Here is a 24,577-nt window from a genome sequence, read left to right as displayed (position 1 = left end):
TTATAAATGTATAAATGAATCCGTGAGTTCAGGGGGGGTTTTTTCAGGAAAACAAGAAAACAGGAAAATAGTTTTCCTATATGGCAGCACAGTAGGTCTGTCTTTGTGCCAGCTTTAGTGCAGTTTTTCTCTGTAATATTACACAATTACACATACTAGCAATGCAACATCACATGCAACATCGCATCAACCTTGGAGACAAGTTCTTTTGGACACAGTCACCCTTCTTCAGGTATAGCAAGTCTCTGCTGTTCGGAGACTCCAAGAAATGAGAGAAGCTAACAGTGTGACCGGATGTTAGTGAAAATGTAAATAGGTACAAAATTAGGAAAACAAAAAGGTAAAACAGGCAAGGGAGAGGAGGAAGGCAGGGGGAAAAAAGCCAAAGGTGAGTCAAGGAGACTCTACAATAATAGTGATTCAAGGTAATAAAAGAAGCTATCTGTGAAGAAGGAAACAGCTGGAAATTAGGAAGACAAAGAGCAACAAAGGAGGAGAGACCAGGGGAGAAAAGTAGGGTGAAGGAAAGAAAAGTGTAAAAGGTCAGGTCTGGCAGGTACCTGGTGAATCAGATGTCAGGCAGGTTGTAACGTGTCATAAATCCAGTGTCTATATTGAATCCATGATTTTTTGTATCCAGTAGGTTTATGAAGTGAAGTTCCTAGGCTTGTCCACGAAAGGTATTTTGTAAGTTTGGATGCATGCATAGTATGAAACTGATGCAGTTGCATACCATACATACCAACAAGTCAACACTGCCCAACTCAGGAGAAAATCTGATCAGATTCTACTGAAACCAGAGTGTGTGGGCCTCAATACAATTTTTGCTTAATTATTGTTACACATACTTAGGTTATGCCATACCTAGTCATCACTGGGGTGACTATCTGCAATACTATTAGAGAAGCACTCAAACTTCTTTGATACTCCTCAGGTTAAATTCTACTTTGATGAAGATAACTCTGTGTCACCCTAACTAAAACTAGTCCCCTTACTCATAGACCATCACATATTACACAAGTGCTCTACTAAACCCCTGGGGAAGATCCCTATCCTCCTCACTACACAGTGGTGTATAAAACTCATAAACACTCATCAGGGAAGGAGGAGAGGGGTGAGGAAAGGTTTTCTCTCAAAAAGAAGTCATTTGAACATCCCCCTGATCATTTCCTCCTTAAGCTTTTGGATAGAAAAAATATCCTTCTTTCCCAGGTCCTTCCTCAGCTTCTTTCCCAACCTGAAAATAGGCATTTTGTACCCCAAATCTTGTTTAACATCTCTCATTCCCCCACCCCCTTGCCCACTGCTGAATTCAGTGCCAGGGGAAAGGCAGGGAGGAAGTGGCAGTGGCATTCATCCTTGGCGTCCCAGAGTTAAACTGAAAAGCCAGTGAGTTCGTAGAGCTCATTGTGCATGCACTGCACAACCAAGGTGGGGTGTGCCCCCTCCTTCTGATTCTCTCCTGGATCTGCCAAAGCTGGAAATATATTATTTTGTTAAAAAGGAAACATATTACTCACCCCGTGACCTAATTTCTTCTCATAAGCTTTATATCGTAGTCCTAATCCTAGCAAACCCATACCAACAAGTAGCCACAAGACTTGAAACAAAAAACAAACATGGGAGATTAGTTTTAAAGGGGAGGGGAAGTTAATGTCATGGTGTTGAGTCAAATATGTAGGAATATATTCCCATCCTAGAGATTAATATGCATGGAAGAGAACTACTGTTAGTACACGTTTAAATATCTATATAAACCAACAGCAATACAACCCCCAAGAAGAATATTTAGAAAGTACATGAACATCTGTACTCCTACAGATATTTTTAGAAGGAGAATGCATTTTACCTTGCATGTGTACCTTTCAAAATGAAAAAGAAAGAATAGTCTTTGCACAGACTTCCCTTTGGAATATTTACACTAGTATGTTCATTATTATAGAAAGCCTATCAGGGAAGAAAAAAAATCTTTGTAGTTTTCCTCTCTGTACCAAGCACTCATTTGGTACATCCAAGTGTGAATGTGTTGATATGTATTGACAAGAAAAATATAGCTTGCTTTAAAAACTTCCACATCTCAAAAAGATGCAATCCCTGCCAAACCTTCCTAGCAGCACTTTACTAAATGTATTAACTGCCAGATGTAATAATTGCCAGATTCCTAGAGAAGGACTATGGCCTCACAGAATGTGAATTTGTGATTTTCTAATGCTTCAGGAGTCTGCCAAACTATAACACTGGATAGCTTCTCAGGGGTTGGCATTTCATAACCTCTTTGTGGTTCCCTCAGATTAAATCTACAAAGAAAAAAATAATTTGTAACTCCAGTTAATTCATTCTTCAAATTCTTTAAATAAAGTGTGGTATAATAAATTTTACCTAAATATCAAACCCTTTTACAAGCTTACAAATTACCTGGGCACATTTTATCAGGAAGGAAGGAAGAAAAAAGGACATATTATTTACATAAAAATACTAATAAACTATGGGCTTTAATAGAATATGAAGCTGTGAAAGCTGGAAATGTTGAAGAAGTTAACACAATAGTCATTTAGGTCCAAAACATGTAATAACTGAAGCCTTAAAAAAAAAAGAGAAAAAGAAAAGAAAAGGTGAGCAGGTAGAAGCTCACATCCTATAAAGTGCTCTAAAAATAGCCCTGTGTCATAGGAAAGAAAGGCTGGAAGGGATCTCACAAGGTCATCTAGTTCAGCCCCCTGCTCAAGGCAGGATTGTTCCTGACTAACCATGCAGGTGTTCATCTAACTTGTTCTTGAACATTTCCAGGAATGGAGACTCCATAACTACTCTAGGTAGCCTGTTCCAGTGTTTGACTACCCTCATAGTCAGAAAGTTCCTTCTAATCTCCAATCTAAGTTTCCTCTGCTGCATCTTGAGGCCATTGCTTCTAGTCCTGCTCCCTATGGCCACAGAGAATAGCCTCTTTCTTCTTTCTAATCAGCCTCCCTATATTAGAACACTTAACAAATCCCTCCTCAGTCTTCTCTTCTCCAAACTAAATAATGCTGGTTCTTTCAGCCTTTCCTCAAAGTCCAGACCCCTAATCATTTTTGTTGCTCGACACTGGACCCTTTCCAAACTGTCCACAACCTTCTTAAAGTGTGGGGTGAAAACTGCACACAGTTCTCCAAGTGAGGCCACACCAGTGTCGAACTGTGTGGAAGAATCATTTCCCTAGATTTGCAAGTGATCCACTTGTTGATCCAATTTTTTTCCCCCCATGGAAACTTCTTTGAAACACTTCATTTTGAAGCACTTTTAGTTACATGTGTATGCTCCATGAATAGACTTGGCAGAATGTGTTTTTTTTTTCTTTTTCAGTAATTTTGACAAATAATATCAATGTTTATTTTTAAGCATTTCTTTTTAATTTTACCAATTTAAATTATCAGGATTGCATTAAATTAGGGATTTGGGAGAAGACAATTTATTAATGACACACAACTACTAACAAACATTTATTAATGACAAACATACACCAGCTGAGTGGCAGAGCTGCCATCAGTCCTGGCTCCACTAGTCAGTAGCTTCCTCATGTGCTTTGTCACTTCCTCTTCCTCTGTTCCCAGGCCCCCAAGGTTCCCGGGAGTTGCAGTCCAAACTACAGTCAGCACAGTTCTGTAATAATATTTTTTCATCCGTCTGCGAATGGGAGGTGAAATTGACATTTATCAATGTTTACTGCCAAAAATCAAATCCTGCCAAGCCTATCCATGGAGCACAACAGGGTTACTACTTAGTCTTCCAGCATCTCATACAGCTGCTTCTTTCTGCTCCCCCACCAGGGGGAGAGGAGGGAGAGAAGGGCAGACAGACAATGAACACTCTTCTCCATAACTGAAGCCCAAGAGATATGCAAGGAATCTTTTTCTCAGATATTATATGTCACTGTATATCTAAAGTAATACCGAAGTGATTTGGTCACAGTTATTTAACAACTGTATTTAATTACTTACACTTTTATAAAAAGAAAGCAAGCAAAGAAAACAATGTAGTAACTTAGTACCATATTCTCTCCTTGTTTTGTGCCCCACTAATAAAAAACTGTTTAAGCCTCATGGTATGATATCAGTACCATATGGAATATAATACTCTATTTTTCTACGCTACTTAGGAAGCTTGGGTATTGTCTATGCTACAGATTGCAGCTAGCTCAAGTATCTTTGCATTGTGCTACAAATGAACTAGCTCAGACACCAGAAGCAGTCTAGCCATTGCAGTATCGCTTGGTTTCTTGGCATGTAAATTAGTCTGTATTGAGATTCATGCCATCACAGCAACACTGCTTCTGATACTTGAACTAGCTTCTTTAAAACTAGGTCATGTATCTCTAAACTGTACTGAAGTCTGCAGAGTAGACTATACCTTATGTGCACCAGTCAGTAATTTGTTGTACTGACAGAGAAAAGTTATTTTGCTTGGTTGTTTTTCAAAGTTAGAAACCTCAATGAAAACCTGCAGCAGGTGATGGGATACTTTTTTCTTGGTCTATTATTAATACTATCACAATAGCACATTCACTAATGTGACATTCAGAGAGCAAACTTCACAGCTTATGAGCTTTTAACAACAATATTTAAAGAATCAATAGTTCTTTATAATTGCAATAATCAATAAATTAAAAAATAACCACTATTCTGTCACTACTGGGGATGTGAAGACTCTTACATATTTCACTGCATTTTGCTGTGCGTGGTCTACTGACCCAGCAATTGTCTGTCCCACTTCTACTCTGATAAACTTAAAATGAGATTTTGTTTACTTTATTCCAATTTTAATTAGCTTTAATTAGTTTATATAAATGTTTCTAACATTTATGGTGGCATCTTTATGGTACAAAAGTCTGGAAATCAAAAAAAAATTAACAGAATGGTAGCAAATTATTGGACCTGAATATATTTTCATAATTACTTTACCCAATTTAAAAAACTTTTAGTAACATTTTCAAGTTTTGATGCTGACTGTTAACAAATTAGACTTTTTCCTAAGATGGCCCTTTTCTTTGAAATACTATTTTAGTTTACTAATCATTGTGTACAAGAAAAATACTACAGAAATGGTGGATCAGATCCTCAACTGGTGTAAATTATTATAGCATTTCTCTAGAACTAGGCCAGTTAATACCAATTGAATAGCTGGCTCTGTAACCAAGGCACCAGGAAAACCTCTATAAAAATAGCTGAGTAAAACCTTCACCGTTTCATTTTCTTTTTACTGAAACCAGATCCACAGTTCAAAATTAAAATTAGAGCCACCTAGCTAAGAAAGGAAGCAGAATTATACTTACATAGCTTAATACATGTTTCACTCTGTTTGATAACTGGCTTATGACTGCTTTTTACTTGAAATACATAGTTGAGGTCTTTTTTGGAGCCAGTAAGTATACCTGATCCAATACACAACATGATAAAGCCTGTAACAGACAAAAGTTAACATACTAAATACAAAGATCATTATAGCTAAGAGCTTACATCTGTAAAGTTTCAGACATTTAAAACTAAAAAGCAGTCTCAGCAATCATAACTTTTCCCCATTGCAAGTACTAATAAAATTTAATATTAAATACATAAATCCAATAAATGCATGCACGGTTTACTGGCAATGAGAACCCTACTTAATGTCATCATGATACTCACTTATGCATGCAATATCTCAGCTATAATCTGATATTTGATTTACATACTTGTATTGTGTATTGTAGACAATAAAAAAAATCAGTTACTAAGTATGCATGTGAGTTTATATAAAATTTAAAATATGCCACTAATCAGAAATATTTCAAAATAAGAGTATTAAACAGTTATTTATAAACTAAGAGAAGACTTAAAGCTCAATACACTCCTATTTTACATTATTATGAGGAACGGATAGAGATGATCTGGCACTGGCCAGGGGATGGGACTATCTAACTCCCTCAGGTCCCTTCCAGCCCTACTTTTCTCTATGATTCTAAGAGTCCAAATGAAATTCTCAAAATTGTATTTTAATAAATTGCTGTTCAGAAAAGATCTAATATGCTTAGAACAAAGGGATGCACCAATTTATGTGCTCTGGAGAAAGGACAATTAAGCAGTTAAGTTAAGCAGTTAATATCATGTTAAACATTCATTGTTCTACTCTGGTACCACAAAGCAGGTTTAAGACTAGTTAAGGTAAGTAACTGAAGATCCCTTTATTTACCTAACTCCTCCAGTAGTCTATATCCAGGCCAGGTATGCATGTGTGCATGCATGCGCACGCACGCACGCAAGCGCACGCACACCTATTAGTGCCTACGGCCCTGTCTGACCCTGAAGCCAGTTAGTGCAATAGAAAACCATTCCTTCTTTGGAGTGGAATTAGTATTTAACAGCCCAAGGGAATCACCTTATAGCCAGCTCTGCAGTCTTTGATCCTAGGTTGTACTGGGTGTAAAACAGCCAGTCCTGAAGATCAGTCTCATTTTTTATATGAGCTCAGAGTGCTTTACCTTTATTGGTGCTATTGATTTATCTGTTTTATTATCACTCTACTGGTCTAAGTTTGATTTTAACTTATCCAAGATGATTCAAAGATCTTTGTAATATCATAGATCGCTTTTTAAAATATTTTAATAAAATTGTTATACAAGTAAAAATGGCCACAGCCCTGCAGTAAGGTCTATAAACACAGAACCCTATACCATTACCAACTTCAGTAAATCCCTGAAGGATTTCTGGTCCCAAGGCAAAATCAGGGTCTGAGATTTTATTCAAACTCACACTGGATGGTTCTAGTCATCTGCTGAGATCTACAAGTCCCACATCAGTTTAATCCCTTTAAAATTTACTGGGTCCAATCTGGAAAACTGAAAACACGTTATTCCTAAAAATTAGATTTACATCATCTTAAAATAATAGCCTGGAAAATACCTTCTAGATTCTGTCTGCCCATTATTTTTCATAAATCCTCTGCTTTTTCAGGAAGACAATAACCACCATTCACATAGGAAATACAAGGCTAACTTGTCAGCTGTGTCCTTGAAACCTGTATAAATTGTCTGTAACAACCTATCTTAGGGGCTAGTTTAATGTGGCAGTATATTATGTTCTTTCACTCCAGAGCAAACAGAGGACTGTGCTATTTAAGATTAAAGACAATAAAAATTAGGATATTTAAATAGCCAAGAAGAAGCTTAAGTTTGTTAACAGATATCATATTCTTTAACGGATATTTTCTTCTCAGTGTGTGTAATTTAGTTAAATGCTACCAGTAATATGCTGTATTCCTTATGCACCAAAGAATACCATTAGCTACACTGAAAACTTGGATACACAAAGAATTCAGCAGAGGGCTGTCTTGGAATACAAGAACATACATATGCTTCATTTCTGTCAAACATCAGGCTGTTTTTACTGAAACCCAAAAAATCATTTCTGCAACTTTCTCACAGTCCAAGGTATATCACATCAGCTGCAACGAATGCCTGTATACCACACGGGTGGTCATATGCTTACTATGCACACTAATGCAGCTCTCCAAATGGGAACAGTTCTCAAGGCCATTAAAGTCAATGGAAAGACTCATTGGCTTTGATAGGCCTGGGATAACTATGAACAGCACAGTTATCAGTACAATAAGGTTTGTTGGGTTTTTTTTATATATGTATGATCTTACTTTCATCATCATTTCCCTCATGGTGGTTCCCTACATAAACTGCAACAAGAGAAAGGCAGGATATTGGACAGGAGGAGAAGGCAGAAAGCAACACTCACACCTGAAAGAAACCAAAAGAAACAAGTTTGCCAAAAGCCAAGCTGTAAGGGAGGAAATGCAGTAATAAATACAGTCTTGTGATGCAAGATGAGACGTTTTTGTAAGCAATGGAGTAGTGTTAAATACCCAGAAACCATACTATCCCCATTTCTTCATCTTAGAAGACATAGGGGCACCTCCTCAGGTAATATGTAAGTGAGTTAGTTCCAGTGACTGCACTGGGTCTGGCTAACAGTTAAAATGTCAAATGAAGACACGGTCAATTGAGGTCATAGATACATTAGTCTCAAGTCCCCATGACAGCTGAAATACTTACAAGGCTTTATTTCCAAAGGAGTGTTATATGGTTCAGGGCTTGTTCCACAAAAGCATTGTTTCTGGAAGTGTTTGACACTTCACTGCTAAACCATTACTTCACATGATTTTTCAAATAGAATTGATGAATTAAGAAAATCATTCCCATAGACCTCCAGAACATTCCCAGAGCAAAGAAAGCTAGTTACAGTAAAACCTCATTCATTTGAAATGCAGGGAAACAAAAACAACTAACTTTAAAATAAATGGGTTCTAAGTAAATGTACCATTACTGGTTTGAATATATGCAAATTAGTATGGGTGTCTTGAGGCGGTCCAAGACAAAGGGTGACAGCCCCTTACTTGGGCCTTCTGTATTTTTTGTGCCTCAAACCTTGTCACCTTTAGTTTTAACATTTTTGACACCAACGGGTGGGTCTCAGGGCTGGCTCTGCTCCCCTGATGCCAACCTGACATTGCAGGGCCTCCAGGCCTGTTGCCAGTTCCCTGCAAAGGGAACACCAGCCTGTTGGTTTTTTTAAGGGCTACAAAAAAACCCAAAAAACAAACAATTCCTACCAGCATGTTTGCCCAGTATGGACCTTGGCTTTGTGCCAAGTATTCTATGGTTTTCCTGGTCCAAGGGACCAGATAATGGCTTCAAATTTCCAAGTGACCACATTTTGAATTATCCATATTGTAAAGCATACAAAAAACTATTCTTTTGGCTGGGGAATGACAATATCTGATACTCTAAAATATTCAATACCTAATTAACAAGGCATTACTGTAGTAAATTGAATTTAAAAACTTTTTCATAATCTGAGGTAAGCAGAAACCTGACTACTAGTCTCACAGCATTTGAAAAAAACGTATGCAAACTAAAATATTAAAATGATGTAGAGTGGTAGCAAAAGTATATCTGAAGTCTAAAATTGTCTGGACAATCATGAGTCAAATAAAACATATTAAGAATATATTCAGTTAAAAATGTAATATAAATCAACCATCTTAAAAACATATTATGAGAGCATTTTTAGCCCTCCAGTTTAACATTTTTAAACATGACTATCTTCGTCAAGATGCTAACTGAGGTTTTAAAATACTAATTAGCATGTAGTAAAATGCCACTTGTTTTCCCACCATAGATAAACACAAAAGATGGAAACAACCTGTTACCTTTTGTTGCCTTTGTCCTGCCATAAACATTTTTTCATGGTGGCACAAAGCAAAAGCAAATAGATGTCCATATCCTTTGTCGTGCCACAAATGCGAAGTGAGAGGCAGTAGTAATTTGTGCCACTTGATTGCAATGGACATCTATTTGCTTTATGACATTGTGAGGAAAGCCTGGAGTTGCCCACAGTCTCCAGCTGCCCCAGGCAGGGACTCCCAAGGCTTGAGAAGCTCATCCCTGTATGCCCCAGGAATTGCCCCCAGCAATCTCTAAGGCACATTTCTAGAAGCAGAGAAAGTCATGGTTACCCACTTCCAGACATGCAATATCCAGGGCCTTTAAGCGGGGAAACTTGACTTTTCCGGCTTCCAGAGATGTGCCCTAGAGATTGCTGGGAACATGTCTCTGGAGGCAGGGAACATCCATGGATAGATCTGGTGGGGGCAGTGCAGTGGTGCATTCACACCCCACCTTTGATTTCTGGTCCATCCAAAGTTTAAAACTGACTGCCTGACAGTGGCAGCAGCATTTCTATTCAGGCAACAGTGAGGGAGTCAGTTGATTTCATGGCTCATTATAATCTACCTGATTCTATCTAAACACATCATTCTGCAGGGTTAATGACCCTCTCGCCCTTTTTAATGGTCTTAATGTTCCACCAAACAAATTATTCTTTCTTCTGCAAGTTTGTCTGTTAGCTATGCTCTTCTTAATATAGCTTCTATTTCACAGCCCTGCAAACTGTTTTTAAGTTAAGATAAAAACATTAATTCAGGTGTGGAAACAGTAACTTAGGTGAATATCAACTCAGGTGTGGAAACTGTACCCAGTGCTTCACTGGAAGTTGTGCCAAAATGCTAAAGTCTAGATTATATTTTATGAATCTGAAAGAGGTGTACATATAATTTTAATTACAACAGGACTAAAGAAATAGCATCTGTTGATTATTTTTACCTAGCTTGTTCTGTTTTTATATATAATAGGCATTATAGCAAATTAATGCATGTTCCAATAAAGTTATACTTGTTTTTGCTTCAATCTTGAACTGAATAATACAGCCCTAGGCTCCTACCATTTTAGTAAACTTCTAGGTTCTTTTTAACTGGAGAGAAAAAAAAATGTGTTGTATACTATGTGGTGATGATGCATCACATCATCTGCCCCTCCTTTACCCACCCCTTTTCAAATCCTAGATCTGCCTGTGGAAATACCTCACCCATTTTTTCACCTGATCTGATCAATGGGTGGGACAATGTGTGACTTGATTCATTCAGTGAAGCAGATCAGCTGTGCCAGGTCACATCCAGGCACAGGCAATCCCATTTCTCTGCCCCCCACCACACACACATACACACATACTTTACCTATTAGTAACTTAGCCAAAAGATCCACATTTAGGGCTTTCAGAATTTTCCTCCTAGACCAACCCCTAATTATTTTTGCCCTTCTCTGCTTTTTCTGACACCAAGATATCCAGAACTGAAAACAGCTGGCTAATGAGGTTAAACATTAACATAGACTTTTGCAAAAGTCTTTCTGAAAAAGACTATCAACTCCCTGCTTTCAGATGACATTCATATATGTGTAAAACTAGCCAGCCCTGACTTTTATTGCTTCCATGTCACACTGTAAAATTTACTTGAATTTACAAGCAACCCTCCCATGTCTAGTGTCTACCCTACAAAGCAGAAGAATGTTTGCACAGATAAACTCAAGTTAGCTTTAAACTAGTTTGCTCAGGTAATGCTTATGGTGTCCCAAAGCAGCATGGCAGTCAGCCTGGACTGACTACTTGACTACCTAGGTTCCCATACTGGTTCTCTAGCCTCCACTAAACTGGGTGCTACTAGCAGCTATACCTGTATTAGTTCTAAACTAACTAGCTCAGGAACTGTCTTGGATATGTCAACACAAGTAGCAATCATACTTCTGGCTTGTAATGTTGGCACATCCTTAGATCAGTATGAAATCACTGATTTCCATATCTCTTCCTCTCTTTGAACGCGAAGCTTTCAGATTCCTTCCACTCTTACTTTTTCTGTAAGCTGAATATCATTTTATTTTCTGCCCACATATTCAAATACTTTTAGCACTAGAAAGGGAAATAGGTTTGTTATTCTTTATTATCTTGCTTATCTCCCTATCCTGCCATCATGGTAATGCATCTAGCACACTGAAGTCAATAGGAAGTTTCCTTTTTTTTTTTTTGTGTCCTTGTGACAAGATATCTAACAAAATTTGCTGATTAGTTGGAATCTGACAGGATGTACCATGAGCACTTCTGCTGTGACCTCAAACTTATAACCTTTGAACTTGTCAACTGTGTCCCTTAGTGCCTGCACCACCCCAGCCCCCGCAATATGAAGTAAGCATAAAGGAAAAGCCCTCATAGGCAAAAAAAAAAGCATACTTGTATAGTTATTCCTGGTTATGAACATACCTAGAAGAAGGTGGGAACTCTCTCTTACATAAGTTCCTCCTGGCACAAATTTATAAGCTGTGCACCACACACAGAAGAAAATTTCTAGAACACAGGCAAACATGGCTGTACTCATGGCTTTCCCGGGATGCAGAGAGCTGATGAAATGTCCACTCAGTCGAGGCCATACACACATTGTAAACACGGCAAGGATGTTGCCGGCTATAGCAGCGCTCCAGGTCTGTAAGTAAAGGAGACCAGCAGAAGATGCCATGCCTATGAAGAGACACAAAAGAGTGTCAGTGAGTCAATCAATTGCACTTTTCCTTTTTACCGCTCACAATCTGAAAGATTTGGTTTTCTAAAAGACATAGGAAAAAAATGGGTAGTAATCAGAAACTTAGTGTACTTAATGAAAAAGGTAGGCAGTATATAGAGCTACCCTACAGAAAACAGTTACAGTCAATGAAAATTTCTGAGGCTTCTTCCATCTCATTCTCTCAGCCAGATTAGGGCTGGGCCCTGAACAGATATTGCATTTGTACTACTAAATTACAAAAAAATTGGGGTTGGAAGAGACCTCAGGAAGTCATCTAGTCCAACCCCCTGCTCAAAGCAGAACCATTCCCAACTAGATCATCCCAGCCAAGGCCACTTTGTCTAGCCGGGTCTTAAAATTTGCAAAGATGGAGAGTCCACAACCTCTCTGGGTAACCTGTTCCAGTATTTTACTACTCTCTTAGTGAGAAAATTCTTCCTACTATCTAATCTAAACTTCCCTTACTGCAACTTGAAACCATTGCTTCTTGTTCTGTCATCTGCCACCACTGAGAAGTCTAGCTCCATCCTCTTTCGAACCCTGCTTCAGGTAGTTGAAGGCTGCTATTAAATCCCTCTCAGTCTTCTCTTCTCCAAACTAAATAAGCTCAGTTCCCTGAGCCTCTCTTCATAAATCAAGTTCCCCAGCCCCCTCACCATTTTCTTTGCTCTCTACTGGACTCCCTCCAATTTGTCCACATCTTTTTTGTACTGGGGGGAGCCCAAAACTGAGCAGAGTATTCCAGATATGGCCTCATCAGTGCTGAATAAAAAGGAATAATCACTTCCCCTGATCTGCTGGAAATACTCCTACTAATGCAGCCCAGTATGCCATTAGCCTTCTGTGCAACAAGGGCACACTGTTGGCTCATATTCAGCTTGTTGATCACTGTAACCCCCAGATCATTTTCTGCACAACTGCTGCCCAACCAGCCAGCCCCCAGCCTGTACCGGTCCATGGGATTCTTCTGTCTTAAGTGCAGGACTTTGCGCTTGTCCTTGTTGAACCACATGAGATTTCTTTTGGTCCAATCCTCCAATTTGTCTAGGTCACTCTGAATCCTAGCCCTACCCTCTAGTGTATCTACTACTCTCCACAGCTTGGTGTCATCTGCAAACTTGCTGAGGGTGCACTCTATGCCATCTTCCAAGTCACCGATGAAGACATTGAACAAAATCTGCCCCATGCACTCCACTTGATACCAGCTGCCAGCTAGACATCAAGCCATTGATTACTGTTCTTTGAACCCAATGCTCCAGCCAGTTTTCTATCCACCTTACAGTCCATTCATTCAGCCCATACTTCCTTAGCTTGCCTGCAAGAATGTTGTGGGAGACCATATCAAAAGCCTTGCTAAAAAAATCAAGGTATACCATATCCACTGGTCTCCCTGAGTCCACAGAGCCAGTCACCTCATCATAGAAGGCAAGCAGGTGATTGCCCTTGGTGAATCCATGCTGACTGTTCCTAATCACCTTCTTCTCCTCCAAGTGCTTGGAAATGAATCCCATGAGGGTCTGCTCTGTGATTTTTCCAGTGATTGAGGTGAGCAACTGAGGTCTTTAGTTCCCTGGATCCTCCTTTTTCCCCTTTCTTAAATATGGGTATTATGTTTGCCCTTTCCCCAATCATCTGGGACCTCTCTTAATTGCCATGAGTTTTCAAAGATGATGGCCAGCATCTCTGCAATCACATCAGCAAACTCCCTCAGCACCCTTGGGTGCATCCCATGGACTTGTATATGTCCAGCTTTTCTAAACAGTCTCTAACTTGTTCTTTTGTCATTGTTGGCTGCACACCTCTTCCTCAGACTACTGCACCTGGCAGCAGAGCCTGAACGCAGCACTACAGGGGTCTATAGGACTCCCTTCTTCTTACCCTACCCAGAAGCCCTAGTGAGACTTTTCTACTGCTGTCACTGTTTCAACAGTCAAGAGTCAGGGCTCTTAAGGCACCAGCAGCAATTCCTGCCACTGCTTCAACAGGCCCAAAAAGGGCCAAGTGAAGTCTAAGGCTGTGATAGACCCATGCTACCCAGCTTCACCAAACTGCTGATAAGAAATAAGCAGCAGTGACTCTGTCACAGTCCCCATGGCCGGCAGAGTTCTCATGGTCACCAAGAAGTGCAGTTCTCCACACCCCTGGCACCCCTGTGGGGCAGAGTGCTTGTCTTTGGTAACTTTTGCTTTTCAATAGTTATCAATTCACCATTGACAGCCTGCCCACTTCCCCAGCATGGAAGAGGAAGATTGTCGGTCGTCATACTCTGGTGGCAGAGGCCCACAGAACAGCCCACTATTGAACCCCCCTGGCTGGAGAGATTGCCTTTGAAATGACTTTGTACATCCCCACAGTGCTATATTTTTGTAGTGCTATAAAAGTCCTGAGACACTTTGTAGAACTATAAATGAACCTTTACTATCCTAAGAGGCTGATGAGAATATTACTAAGAGCTGAATCTGAATAGCCTAATGACAATGTATGAATTGTGCAGTCTGTAAAGGGTTAACAGCCACCTGACTGTCACATAACCGCTCAGCCAAAAGATCAAGTGAAGGATCAAGTTTGGTTATGTATGGGTCTCATCTCCTCCCTGTTAACTTTACACAGACCACAGCATAGTCACTTTGTCACAATCCCCTGGACCATAATAGGATTTGGCCTCAAACAGAATAGCAATGAAGACTATGCTCACAAAATTAAATTTAATCTTAAAAAATATGGAACTACTGAAATACAAGAAAGTAGTTATACATTTTAATTGTGATCATCTGAATTACATACATATTATCAACACGGTGCATAATAAGGTCAGAGCTATTTAGTGTTTGATTAGAACAAGTAACATAGGTAACACAAGACTAAAACCCTTATCTAAAAATGCAGACAGACTGTGCTGTTCTTACTGTGCTCCTGTCATCAGTACAATACTTTCAATATCCACCACTATAGCAGAAATTATTAGGAAAACTTCTGTTTGTAGCACTGCTACATATCATGATTTTACTTTGACTCAGGATACTTGACATCTTAACTGAAATCCCAGCTCTTGGTGATACAAGTTTATAGGAAAATCTTGATTTTCATTATAAAATAAAATAAAGAAAATGTCTAAGCTTCATAATGATAGAGAACAGTTTGAGCAAGTGATAGAAAGTGCCCCTGCAGGCTCAAACAAAGCCAAAATAAAACAGAATCAAAAATATATCATTATTTTTAAAACTACTTATTTGATGCTGAACTTTATTTTTGAATATTCAAGACGAGTAAATTGCTTTGTCCTCTTGACAGAAACAACCAAAGGTAGATTTTGAAAGACCAGTAAAGCACAGTTCATTTTTCCATTTTAAATTCATTCAGGTTTCCATAAAAACTAGAGTAACTGCTTGTCTGAAAGGGCAGGGAACAATTGCCATCACAAACTCAAGAACAGGACAGCTGGCCAGAGTATTCCTCAGGTTCTGGAATATCAAAGATCCTGGCCCCTAGACTGCATGTCCCCAGATCCAGCAGGCCCCCAAACCACCCATTTTACATTGATTGCTTTGCAGCCCCAGGAACTTGTATGCTGGCAGAATAATCAACACACCCGAGATATGATTTATCAGACTATTCTGCATTCTTCCACTGACAGGGATTCAAGGATATCTGTAGCCAGGAGGGTTGGGATTTTGATTTGCCCTAAAGTGAATTTCAGATCAAACTATACACCTTTGAACCAACTGTACTGCTCAGTCAATAGAATCACCTTTTGCATATATTCTCAGCTGTACATCTACTGACTTCATTGCAAGACTACACTCTGCAGTATTTGTTAGATCAACCCCATGGTCTTTACTGCAAACACTGAAATATGGCTAAGCTTGCCAGAATTTGATTTTTATTGGTAAACATTGATAAACATCAATTTCACCTCACATTTACTAAAAGAAAAATATTCCATCGTTAATAATCAAAATTTATAGAAAGGGAACATAAGAAAAATGATGGCTTGATGAAGCATGTGATGATGGGGGAGCAGTCCTACAGAACCATGCTGACTGTAGTTTGGACTGCAACTCCCCAAAACCCAAGGGGACTGGGAACAAAAGGAAGAGGACATGACAAAGTGGAAGTGGGAGCTACAAGCAAGTGGAGCCAGGACTGATGGCAGCTCTGCCACTCAGCTGGTGGTAGGGTGACCACCCATCTCAATTGGGTGGGAAATCCCAGAATGGGAATATCAAGTCCTAGTCCTGAGCTGCATGACTCCAGGACAGCATTTGTCCCAGATCTGCAGTATCTTGCAGGGATCCAGCTTTTCCATTTACCATGGGAAACAGGAGGTTTCCCAATGCAGGCTGGCAGCATTCCAGCCTGCCAGAGACTGCTGGGAGTGCGACACAGGGGGAGCCACATGCATGTGCACGCCCGCATACATGCATATATCCAGGGGATGCAGCCAAGCAGCATGGAGAGCAGCTCTCTGCAGGTAAGTCTATGGGGAGGAGGGGACATAGGAGGGGCAGGGGAGGAATTCTGAGGTTCCCATGGTGAGGAGGGAGTTGGGCAGGAGCTGGGGGTGCTGCCCAAGGGCAGTGCATGGGGCCTGGGGCTGAGGTGGGGGATGGAATCATGGGCTGCTCATCCTGGAGGGCTATGGCTCCCCACCACTGTGTGCACCCCCAGGGGCACGTGGAAAGGCATGTGCCCTCCAGATTTGTGTGCAGGGTGGTAGATGATTTTTTTGTCTGAGATACAACCAAAAAGAAGAGATTTAAAAAACAAAAACTGCAGCATATCTGCATCAGATTGTCTCATACCTATCAGACACCAGCCAAAACTGGTGAGGGAAGACCAAGTCCAAAACGAAAGCATCGCTCCATGAGCCAGTCCCAATAAAATGGCACCTCTATTAAAAAATAAGGGAAAAAAATACAATTATTTAAATCTTATAATTAATCATACTCAAAGAGAGACTTTCAGATGATGCAGAAAGCACTTATTCATTTAATTTACATGCTGATTTAAAAAAAGAAAAAAAACTACTAACATACTACTTTTCATAACTTATAACCCTTTTGCTATCAAAGATAATTATATGAACAGAAATATTTTTATCTAATACTCTTTTCATTTCATTCTTCAGTGGCCGCATCTACACAGGCCATTATGGCGCATGAATAAACTGCAAAGCTTATTGCTCCACAGTTCATTGCGCCTGGGTGTACCAGTTACACATGCATCCAGACCACAGCACGTTGAGTCAGGTTGGAGCACCCCCTGGCTCGTATGCTCCAACCCAGCTGTGGAAGGGGTGGCTGAGGCATGAGGGTGCTTCAGCATGGGGCTAGCCAGTAGGCAGCTCTCACACTGAAGCCCCCACATGTCCCAGCCAGGTGGGTTGGTGCACAGCGCACGAAAAAACTCTGCAGCAGGGTAGTACTTGTAAATTTAAACAAACTGCCCTGCTGCAGAGTTTATTTTCCTCTGTCCTAATAAGGGCACATGTGTAGACATTGAGACGTTTACTGTGCACTTATTTAGTCAACTCTGCAGTAAACACCCTGTGTGGATGAAGTGAAGCTAAAATTGTTTAGTCAGAAATATTAACCTATGCGCATCTCTAACATGACTCAGTTTCACATTAGCTTATAAATGTGCTCCTCAAGTTTACTTTTATAGACCTTCTGTTCAGTCAGTGATCCAGCTCATTTACTATTTTTATAAGTCTTGCATTAATACATTTTGAATTACTACTTTTAGTGTGTTAAATCAGACACTATGCTAGAATACTAAGTCTTATCCCATGGCCCAGATCTTATAATTTACTATCCTGGCTGACTAATAATTATTACTGAATAGTTATACTGCCATGATCAAACCTCATCCTGGGTTACAAAATTTATATGATTTATTATCCAGGCTGTTTAAAGATGGTATTTAATGGGTATACTGTTCTAGAAACCAGAAAACACAATCAAAAATTGATCCCTGATCAAAGAAGACACTACAGAAACATATCTGAAAATAAGTAGTACTGAGGAAAATTCAAATTTAACTTCCAGTTAATACACTTGGGCCCCCACCCTCAAATGAGTTCTGTGTAGGAATAACTTGGCACTTACTCTATTCTACATACGTACTTATATCATGATCATCACTATAGTATCTGAACAGCATGACTAATGCTAATACATCTTGTTCTCTCTCCCCCTCTGGACAGGGCAGGAAACTAATACAGTGACATGTTTTGATTTGGCAGAGTTTCAGGTCGTGAAGTTCACTGAAGGATTGGTGCCATAGCATTATTTTTCAAAACAGGGGGAAAAAAACCACAAAACTCCCTTACCCATATGGATTAGGATCAGGCCCAGGATATGGGTGTCCACTCACAGCCCATCTAGAAACAAGGGAGACTTCTCCAAATATCCAAAATGTGAGGAATATGAGGCTGCCAAAAGCTGTCCCTGACAAAAGCCAGTTTGACCCAGAAACAGTTTCTTTAGCTGTACCGCCAGTCTTCTTACTATATGGGTCTAGAATAAAACAAAGACATATTGTAAATACGGGCAAAAAAGTTAACTGCTGCCAAAAAAATTTTAAGGAAAAATAGTTGGGGTCAGAAAACAGTCACAAAAATTTACCAACTCAGGCACATGTGGCCACACATGTGTATGTGAATGTGTGCACACACAAATCAGCTCACCTACACATTACCACAGTAGGTGATAATGAGAACACCTCATTAAATTTTACTAGATATGGTACTTAGAAAAAAACTGTTTGCCTTAAGGGAATGGACTCAATAGATTTTTAAACTACTGTATACTGTATTGGCATGAGTAGTCTTTAAGACATTTGTGATGTTAAATCAACAGAAAAGTCACTAACATTAGCTGAAAGGGAGCTGCTATCTGAAATCGTAAACCCTGGTAAGAATGAAACAAGACACTTCCAAAGAAACCAGAAATAACTCTTCCTCCTCTTTTTTCCATGCATTTTAGATCTGTCTAGTAAGTATTTAATTTGACTGTACTATCTATGTGGTGATGTCAGCAATCAAGGATTATTTTCCCAAACTAGCCCCCCTTCCCAAATTTATAAAATTTTGAAAATTGTACTGAACTCACCCTAAAGTCTTAAATTAGCATTAATTTCTGTTATTAAATATAATAAAATGGATGACCATCATTTAATCTATGATTACAAAGCAGACAAACTTGAGCATTTCTATTTGGTTTCTTTAAAAACAATGTAAGTTCATGCTCTAAGTAACAGAAAGCTATTGTTGAGGATAATTTGTTTCTATAAGCATTTTACATTATTAACAACTAAAAGTATCTATGACACCATTTTTAAACCTAGAGACCCCTAATTAGACTCACAAATCTATTTAGTTCAGCACCTAAATAAAAGTGGCTTATTTTCCAGACATGTTAGATAACAGACCATTGAGGTCAGCAGGAGATTCTAAATTTCCCAACTAACCTAAGCATTTATCTCCAGACGTTCAGGTCCTGATATATCAGACTTTCAAATTACTATTTTGAATAGTGATTCAGGCAGACAGAAATCAATTTTAAGGGGTCTTTATGACAGGGGGAAAACTATAAAAAGTGGTCCCAAGCCTGCTCTTAAAAACTCCCAAACATGTTTGAAATCATTTTAGTACTATATACAGCTTGTACATAGTGCATGGGGTGTAGTCTGATACACAGGTCTTATAAGGATAACCTGCCTGTCCCATTTATGGACTTTTCATTCCATAAGCCAGTAGTTCTCAACCTTTTTTGTCTACAAATGGGTCCTGGTACATCAATGGCCAGTCCCAACCCAGTAAATAGTTTAAGTAGAAAACACACAAGTATTATGGCCCCAAAATACTTAGTACAGTCTACAAGTTAAAGCAGCTCAACAGTCTTAATTTTAAAGATAGAAATCAACATTAACAGGTAAACATTAACAGCAATATCATCATGTGGCCCTCCATTATTCCCAAGTGCTGTTCATCATTGTGCAGTTTGCACAAATCAATTTGCCAGTGCCCTTCGCTCCTGAGTCACAGCCCCCTCGCCTTGCCTGTGCCACTCATGGCCAAGCCACAGCACCCTGGCACTGATGGTGCCCTCACTCCTGACCCACAGCTCGCTGGCCCCACCAGTGCTCCTCATTGCTGACTCATTCCCCTTCCCACCAGGCCATGCTGGTGTCCCTCCCCCCCTCCCCCCAGCCTTCTGGTGCCCCTCAATCCTGACCCACAGCACCCCCCATCCTTGCTAGTACCCCTCACATCTGATCCACAATCCCCCACCCCCTGTGCCATGGTGGTGCCCCTCATGCTTGACCAGCAGCTCCCTTCCCCCTCAGCCCTGCCAGAAGGGGCCCCCGGCTGCCCCAGTCCTGCCTGGTGGCTGCAGTGGCTCCAACTCATGTGGGCAGTGGCGTAGTGAATCCAGCCCCAGCATGGGCTGGAGGGAGGAGGAGGGGAGGCCTGTGGTACCCCCTCCCTGGGCTGGGGCTCCTGTGCCATGCCAGGTAACCTGGCCATGGCCACCCTGCCAAGCAGATCCTCCTAGCCACCCCACTCCTGTGAGCACAGGGACCAACCCTGGCGCCATCAGCCTCGCTATGCAGCTCCCCACCACCCCTGAAAGGCCCCCCCCATGCCCTTCCCCCACTGGAGGGGCAGGTGCCTCCTCCCCCACCCTGCCACAGCCCCAGTGCCCGGCCACCTTCCTCCAGTACCAGCGGGCACCCAACCAACTCACATACCCATCCCCTCTACACACCCCTGCCACATACACACACACACACACCCTCCTTCCACAGTCCCCCTGACAGCCCCCAAGCCCTGGCCCTCCAGCCTCTACTCCCCATACACTTACCTGCATCCAGCTGCCAGGGCTGCTCTGACCACCCTGCCTGGCTGCATGCCAGCCATGTGCGTGTGTGTGCACAGACACACATGGCACCCTGTACCTCCAATCACCATAAGCAGCTCCTTGCAACGGGAAGCCTGCATTTTCCCACATTTTTTTATTGCCTGTTTGGAACCTTTTCAAATAGTCTTGAGACCCACTTATGGGTCGTGACCCACAGGTTGAGAAACACTGATTTACACAACACCCTTCTAAGCTGCACTACTGCTCTTATGCCCGTAGGTGACCAGAAAGAGCATATAGCCTGCCAGCTTGACCTGTAGTAATCTTACAGATACACATAGCTCTGCCCTATGAAAAAATATTAGCATATTTTATCCCACATACTTCAGAGGGACTTGAAGTAGTACAGTGGACCTGTAGGTCTGTAGGATCCTCGTACAAAATGCTTTTTCCTGAGAGAGTTGCAGCATCTATTTATAGCCTATTAATGGCTCAGCTTCAAAATGCCAGAGAAGAGACTGAATAATGGCTGATCTAAGGGGTGCACAGTGAAGTGCAGCTCCCAGCTCTAACTCAGAACAATTTTTGCAAAGCATTCTGAGTTACAGCACTACCCCAGACCAAACAGAAGTTCACTGTTGGTTCCAAGGGGAAGGGGAATGGCTGGGAGCCTGCAGCCAGGTTTCCATAGCAATGGCCAGTGCTCATAAAGGAAGAAAACCCCTCATTATTAAGCAGTTAATTCTGACAGCCAATGCATGGGAGAAAATATTGTGCAAGTTCTAGAGAATGCAAATGTATTCATGCACAAAGACTCAATAACCGATTTTACATGAAACAATGTACCTATCTTCAACACTGAGATTTAAATATTTTTATAAGAATTTTTTTACTATAACATTTACCTGTAAAAATTCGGTCAGCTGCTGCTATGAAACCTATGATCAATATGACCATGTTGGCAGTTTGTGAGCTCCAGACTGGGTTGAGCGAAGTATACCAGATTCGTAGTACAAGAAGAAGAATCTTTCCTAGGATGAATCCCCATATCCTGCTGTATCTGTAAATGCAGAATCAATTCTTGAGTATATGGTACATTTAAAAAAATGTTATATTCAAACTGGGATTTAATTATTGTACAAATACTATATTAAATTTAAATTATTTTTCAATTATTGTTCAGTTAATTAATTTGAGTTGAGCTCATGAGTCATCTATAAGCATATTGATATTTATAACTATAAAAAATACCTTTGTAAACTGTCTCCTGACCACCATGTTACTGTTTGAACCACCAGCGATGAGGAAACACCTGCAGCCAAGATCAATAGTCGAAGTATAGCATTTGGAGCTTGATATGAAGCTATGCTTCCTGCAAATGGATGCAGAAACTTACTTTAAAGGGCTACGTTTGGAAAATAGACCAAGAAATAATTATTTTCTGTGCACTTGTTCAGATTCACCTAGGATTTATGCCTTGTCCCATGCTAATGTCATAGTTAACTTTTCTTTTATTGTTAATTGCTTTAAGGGCACCTCCAAATTGCCCCGATTATTACAATCCAGGAGACGATCAAATGCAAAATTACTACCAAGTGCCTCCAACCATAGCTATTCTGTAAATATCAAAGCTAGCTTTGTTTGAAACTTCAGTGCACAAAATAAAACAGGTCATTATCAATAGGAGCAGTGGGGACAGAAAACTAGCTACTTATGAGGGACAGCTGGATCAGTTTATTAAAGAGATTACATAAAGCGTTTGTTTCAGATAGCAAGGAACTGGACTCCATGACCTAAGGTATTCCTTCCATTCAGCTGTAAATTAACAGCAAATTTTCCTTGCTGTAATTTTACCATGCTGTTCTGTCAATATGACTTGGTATTTAACTGTTCAAACCACTGCTCCTTAAGTCCCTATTATACAAACAATTTCAAACTACTAATATCTAAAAGTAGTAAAATCTGAAAAAGCTGTATCCAAAATGGATCACTCTGGAACTGTGCTACATACAAGGTTTCACTCCATTAGCAGTCCCCAACACTGTCATGAAATTCTGATCTTTGTCCCAAAACTCAGTCTTGGTCATACTGACCATTTTTGACAGCCCATTTCATTTCATCAACAAGGCTTGCTGTGCCTAGCATATTCATTCCTACAAGTTGGCTTGTTCCTGCCTCTTCTTGCAGTTCTCCTCCTAGGTATGTCACCCTGGAATCACCTAACCTGTGATCAGTCTGCTCCTCTCCTTTCTCATGGAAGTAGTCACCCTAATCTCTCCCTGTCCTTCTAACATCCCTCCAGGATCAACAAGCTTCTTCTGACTGCTTTCCTATAGCACAGAAATGAATGATCTCTGATCAACTGCCTTACTTTATCTGGGACCAGCTCAGTTCTCTCCTGTCCAACAAGCAGAGCCTATCCTATTTCTTCTTCAGGAGTGCCTTGGCATCATTTCCATTCCAGGTTTACTTCCTTCCAATCTACCTCAGTTATCCTCCAGCAAGAACTACACTTTCTAGATCCCCCTTATGCTCCTTACAAGAAAATTCCACCACATTCAGTAAAACCTCTTCTCCACTGCAAAACCTGTTCAATAGAGCAGGGCTTCCCTATTTGCTGTGGAGAACATGGTTTGGGAGGATTAATTAGCTCACCAAGTTAAAACAAGTGAATTTACCAGAAGATGGCTGCTGCACTTACACCTGCTGTATCCCAGTGAAAGCTAAACCATGGTAATTTAATAGGTGTTTCATATGGGGGTAAACTTCTACTTACCACTGAAAAAGTAGACGCAGGAAGCAGTTGCGACAATTCAGCTGATGTGTTAAGTCCAACTCCCACTTGACCTTAGAATATTTTATCTACCCCCACCCTGAAACAGTTTAAATAGTGTTGGCAACACCAAAAGGAGCTAATGTAATCTTTCAGATCTGGCAAACTTCCTTAGGTCACTCAGGGTCAATCTTGCGTAATGCCCTCTGCATTTATGACAGAATGTTTATTCACCATCTATTGTACTATAATCGTAAGTAAATAATTAAATCTCTTACACTAAGAGCAAAGTGAAGCAAATATTTTTACAAAGCTTCTATGTCACATGCATGTCTATGAATTATTCCTATTTGTTGAGTTACCATAATGTTTTTAAGCCCCCTTAATGATAATAAAATTAGTGAAAAGAGAAACAAATGTTTATCTGAGAGGGATATTGCACATACAAATCATATTACGAGAAAGGAAAAGATGATCATGATAATTTTGGTTTCATCCTTCCATGCCCTCCCAACTATTTGCACTTACATGTGATAAATATTGACTATAGCATGGGTTCATCAGGGTAGAATCAATAGAGATTCACCTAGCCTGACAACACTACTAAAACTGCGTAATTGTGGCTAGAATCCAGAATTTGCACTTAAAAAACGTATCTTCCCTGCCTCAGGCATTTTAATCAGCCCTGAATCATTTTACCCTTGCTTTATTACAATTATTTGTAATATATTTGGACTGTAAATTAAGGAGCAATTCTGGCTTTAATCTCATTAGACTAACTAAATAAGATATAAAGGGAGAGCATAAGATTTCATGAACCAAGGTTCACTCCATCAGGTGCAGTCAAAGGACATGCAGAAATCAGAGTATAATGTGAAGTGAACGATTATACTCACTCTACGCTATACTCTGATTTCTGCATGCCTTTCCACATCATCTAATGAAGAGAAGTTTGGTTCACAAAAATGTGTGCTCT

The 24,577-nt window shown here is 40.2% G+C and overlaps 1 protein-coding gene across 1 annotated transcript in view; it reads right to left on the bottom strand.

Annotated features, from left to right (window-relative positions):
* The window catches only part of CWH43 (cell wall biogenesis 43 C-terminal homolog), a 55,213-nt gene that overhangs the window by 14,217 nt on the left and 16,419 nt on the right, over positions 1–24,577 (bottom strand). Inside the window, exons 3-9 of the mRNA XM_090035907.1 lie at positions 22,080–22,200; positions 21,734–21,888; positions 18,296–18,482; positions 16,767–16,855; positions 11,667–11,921; positions 5,309–5,434; positions 1,521–1,600 (exon numbers count right to left, since the gene is read on the bottom strand). Of these exons, the coding sequence (XP_089892033.1) occupies positions 1,521–1,600; positions 5,309–5,434; positions 11,667–11,921; positions 16,767–16,855; positions 18,296–18,482; positions 21,734–21,888; positions 22,080–22,200 (1,013 nt within the window). The remainder of the gene's footprint in view (positions 1–1,520; positions 1,601–5,308; positions 5,435–11,666; positions 11,922–16,766; positions 16,856–18,295; positions 18,483–21,733; positions 21,889–22,079; positions 22,201–24,577) is intronic.

Source organism: Crocodylus siamensis, chromosome 2, assembly GCF_052110815.1.
Source record: "Crocodylus siamensis isolate JL-2025a chromosome 2, ASM5211081v1, whole genome shotgun sequence".
Lineage (NCBI taxonomy): Eukaryota > Metazoa > Chordata > Crocodylia > Crocodylidae > Crocodylus > Crocodylus siamensis.
The sequence above is the reverse complement of the archived record's forward strand: the minus strand, read 5'-3'. Positions and strand labels throughout refer to the sequence as shown.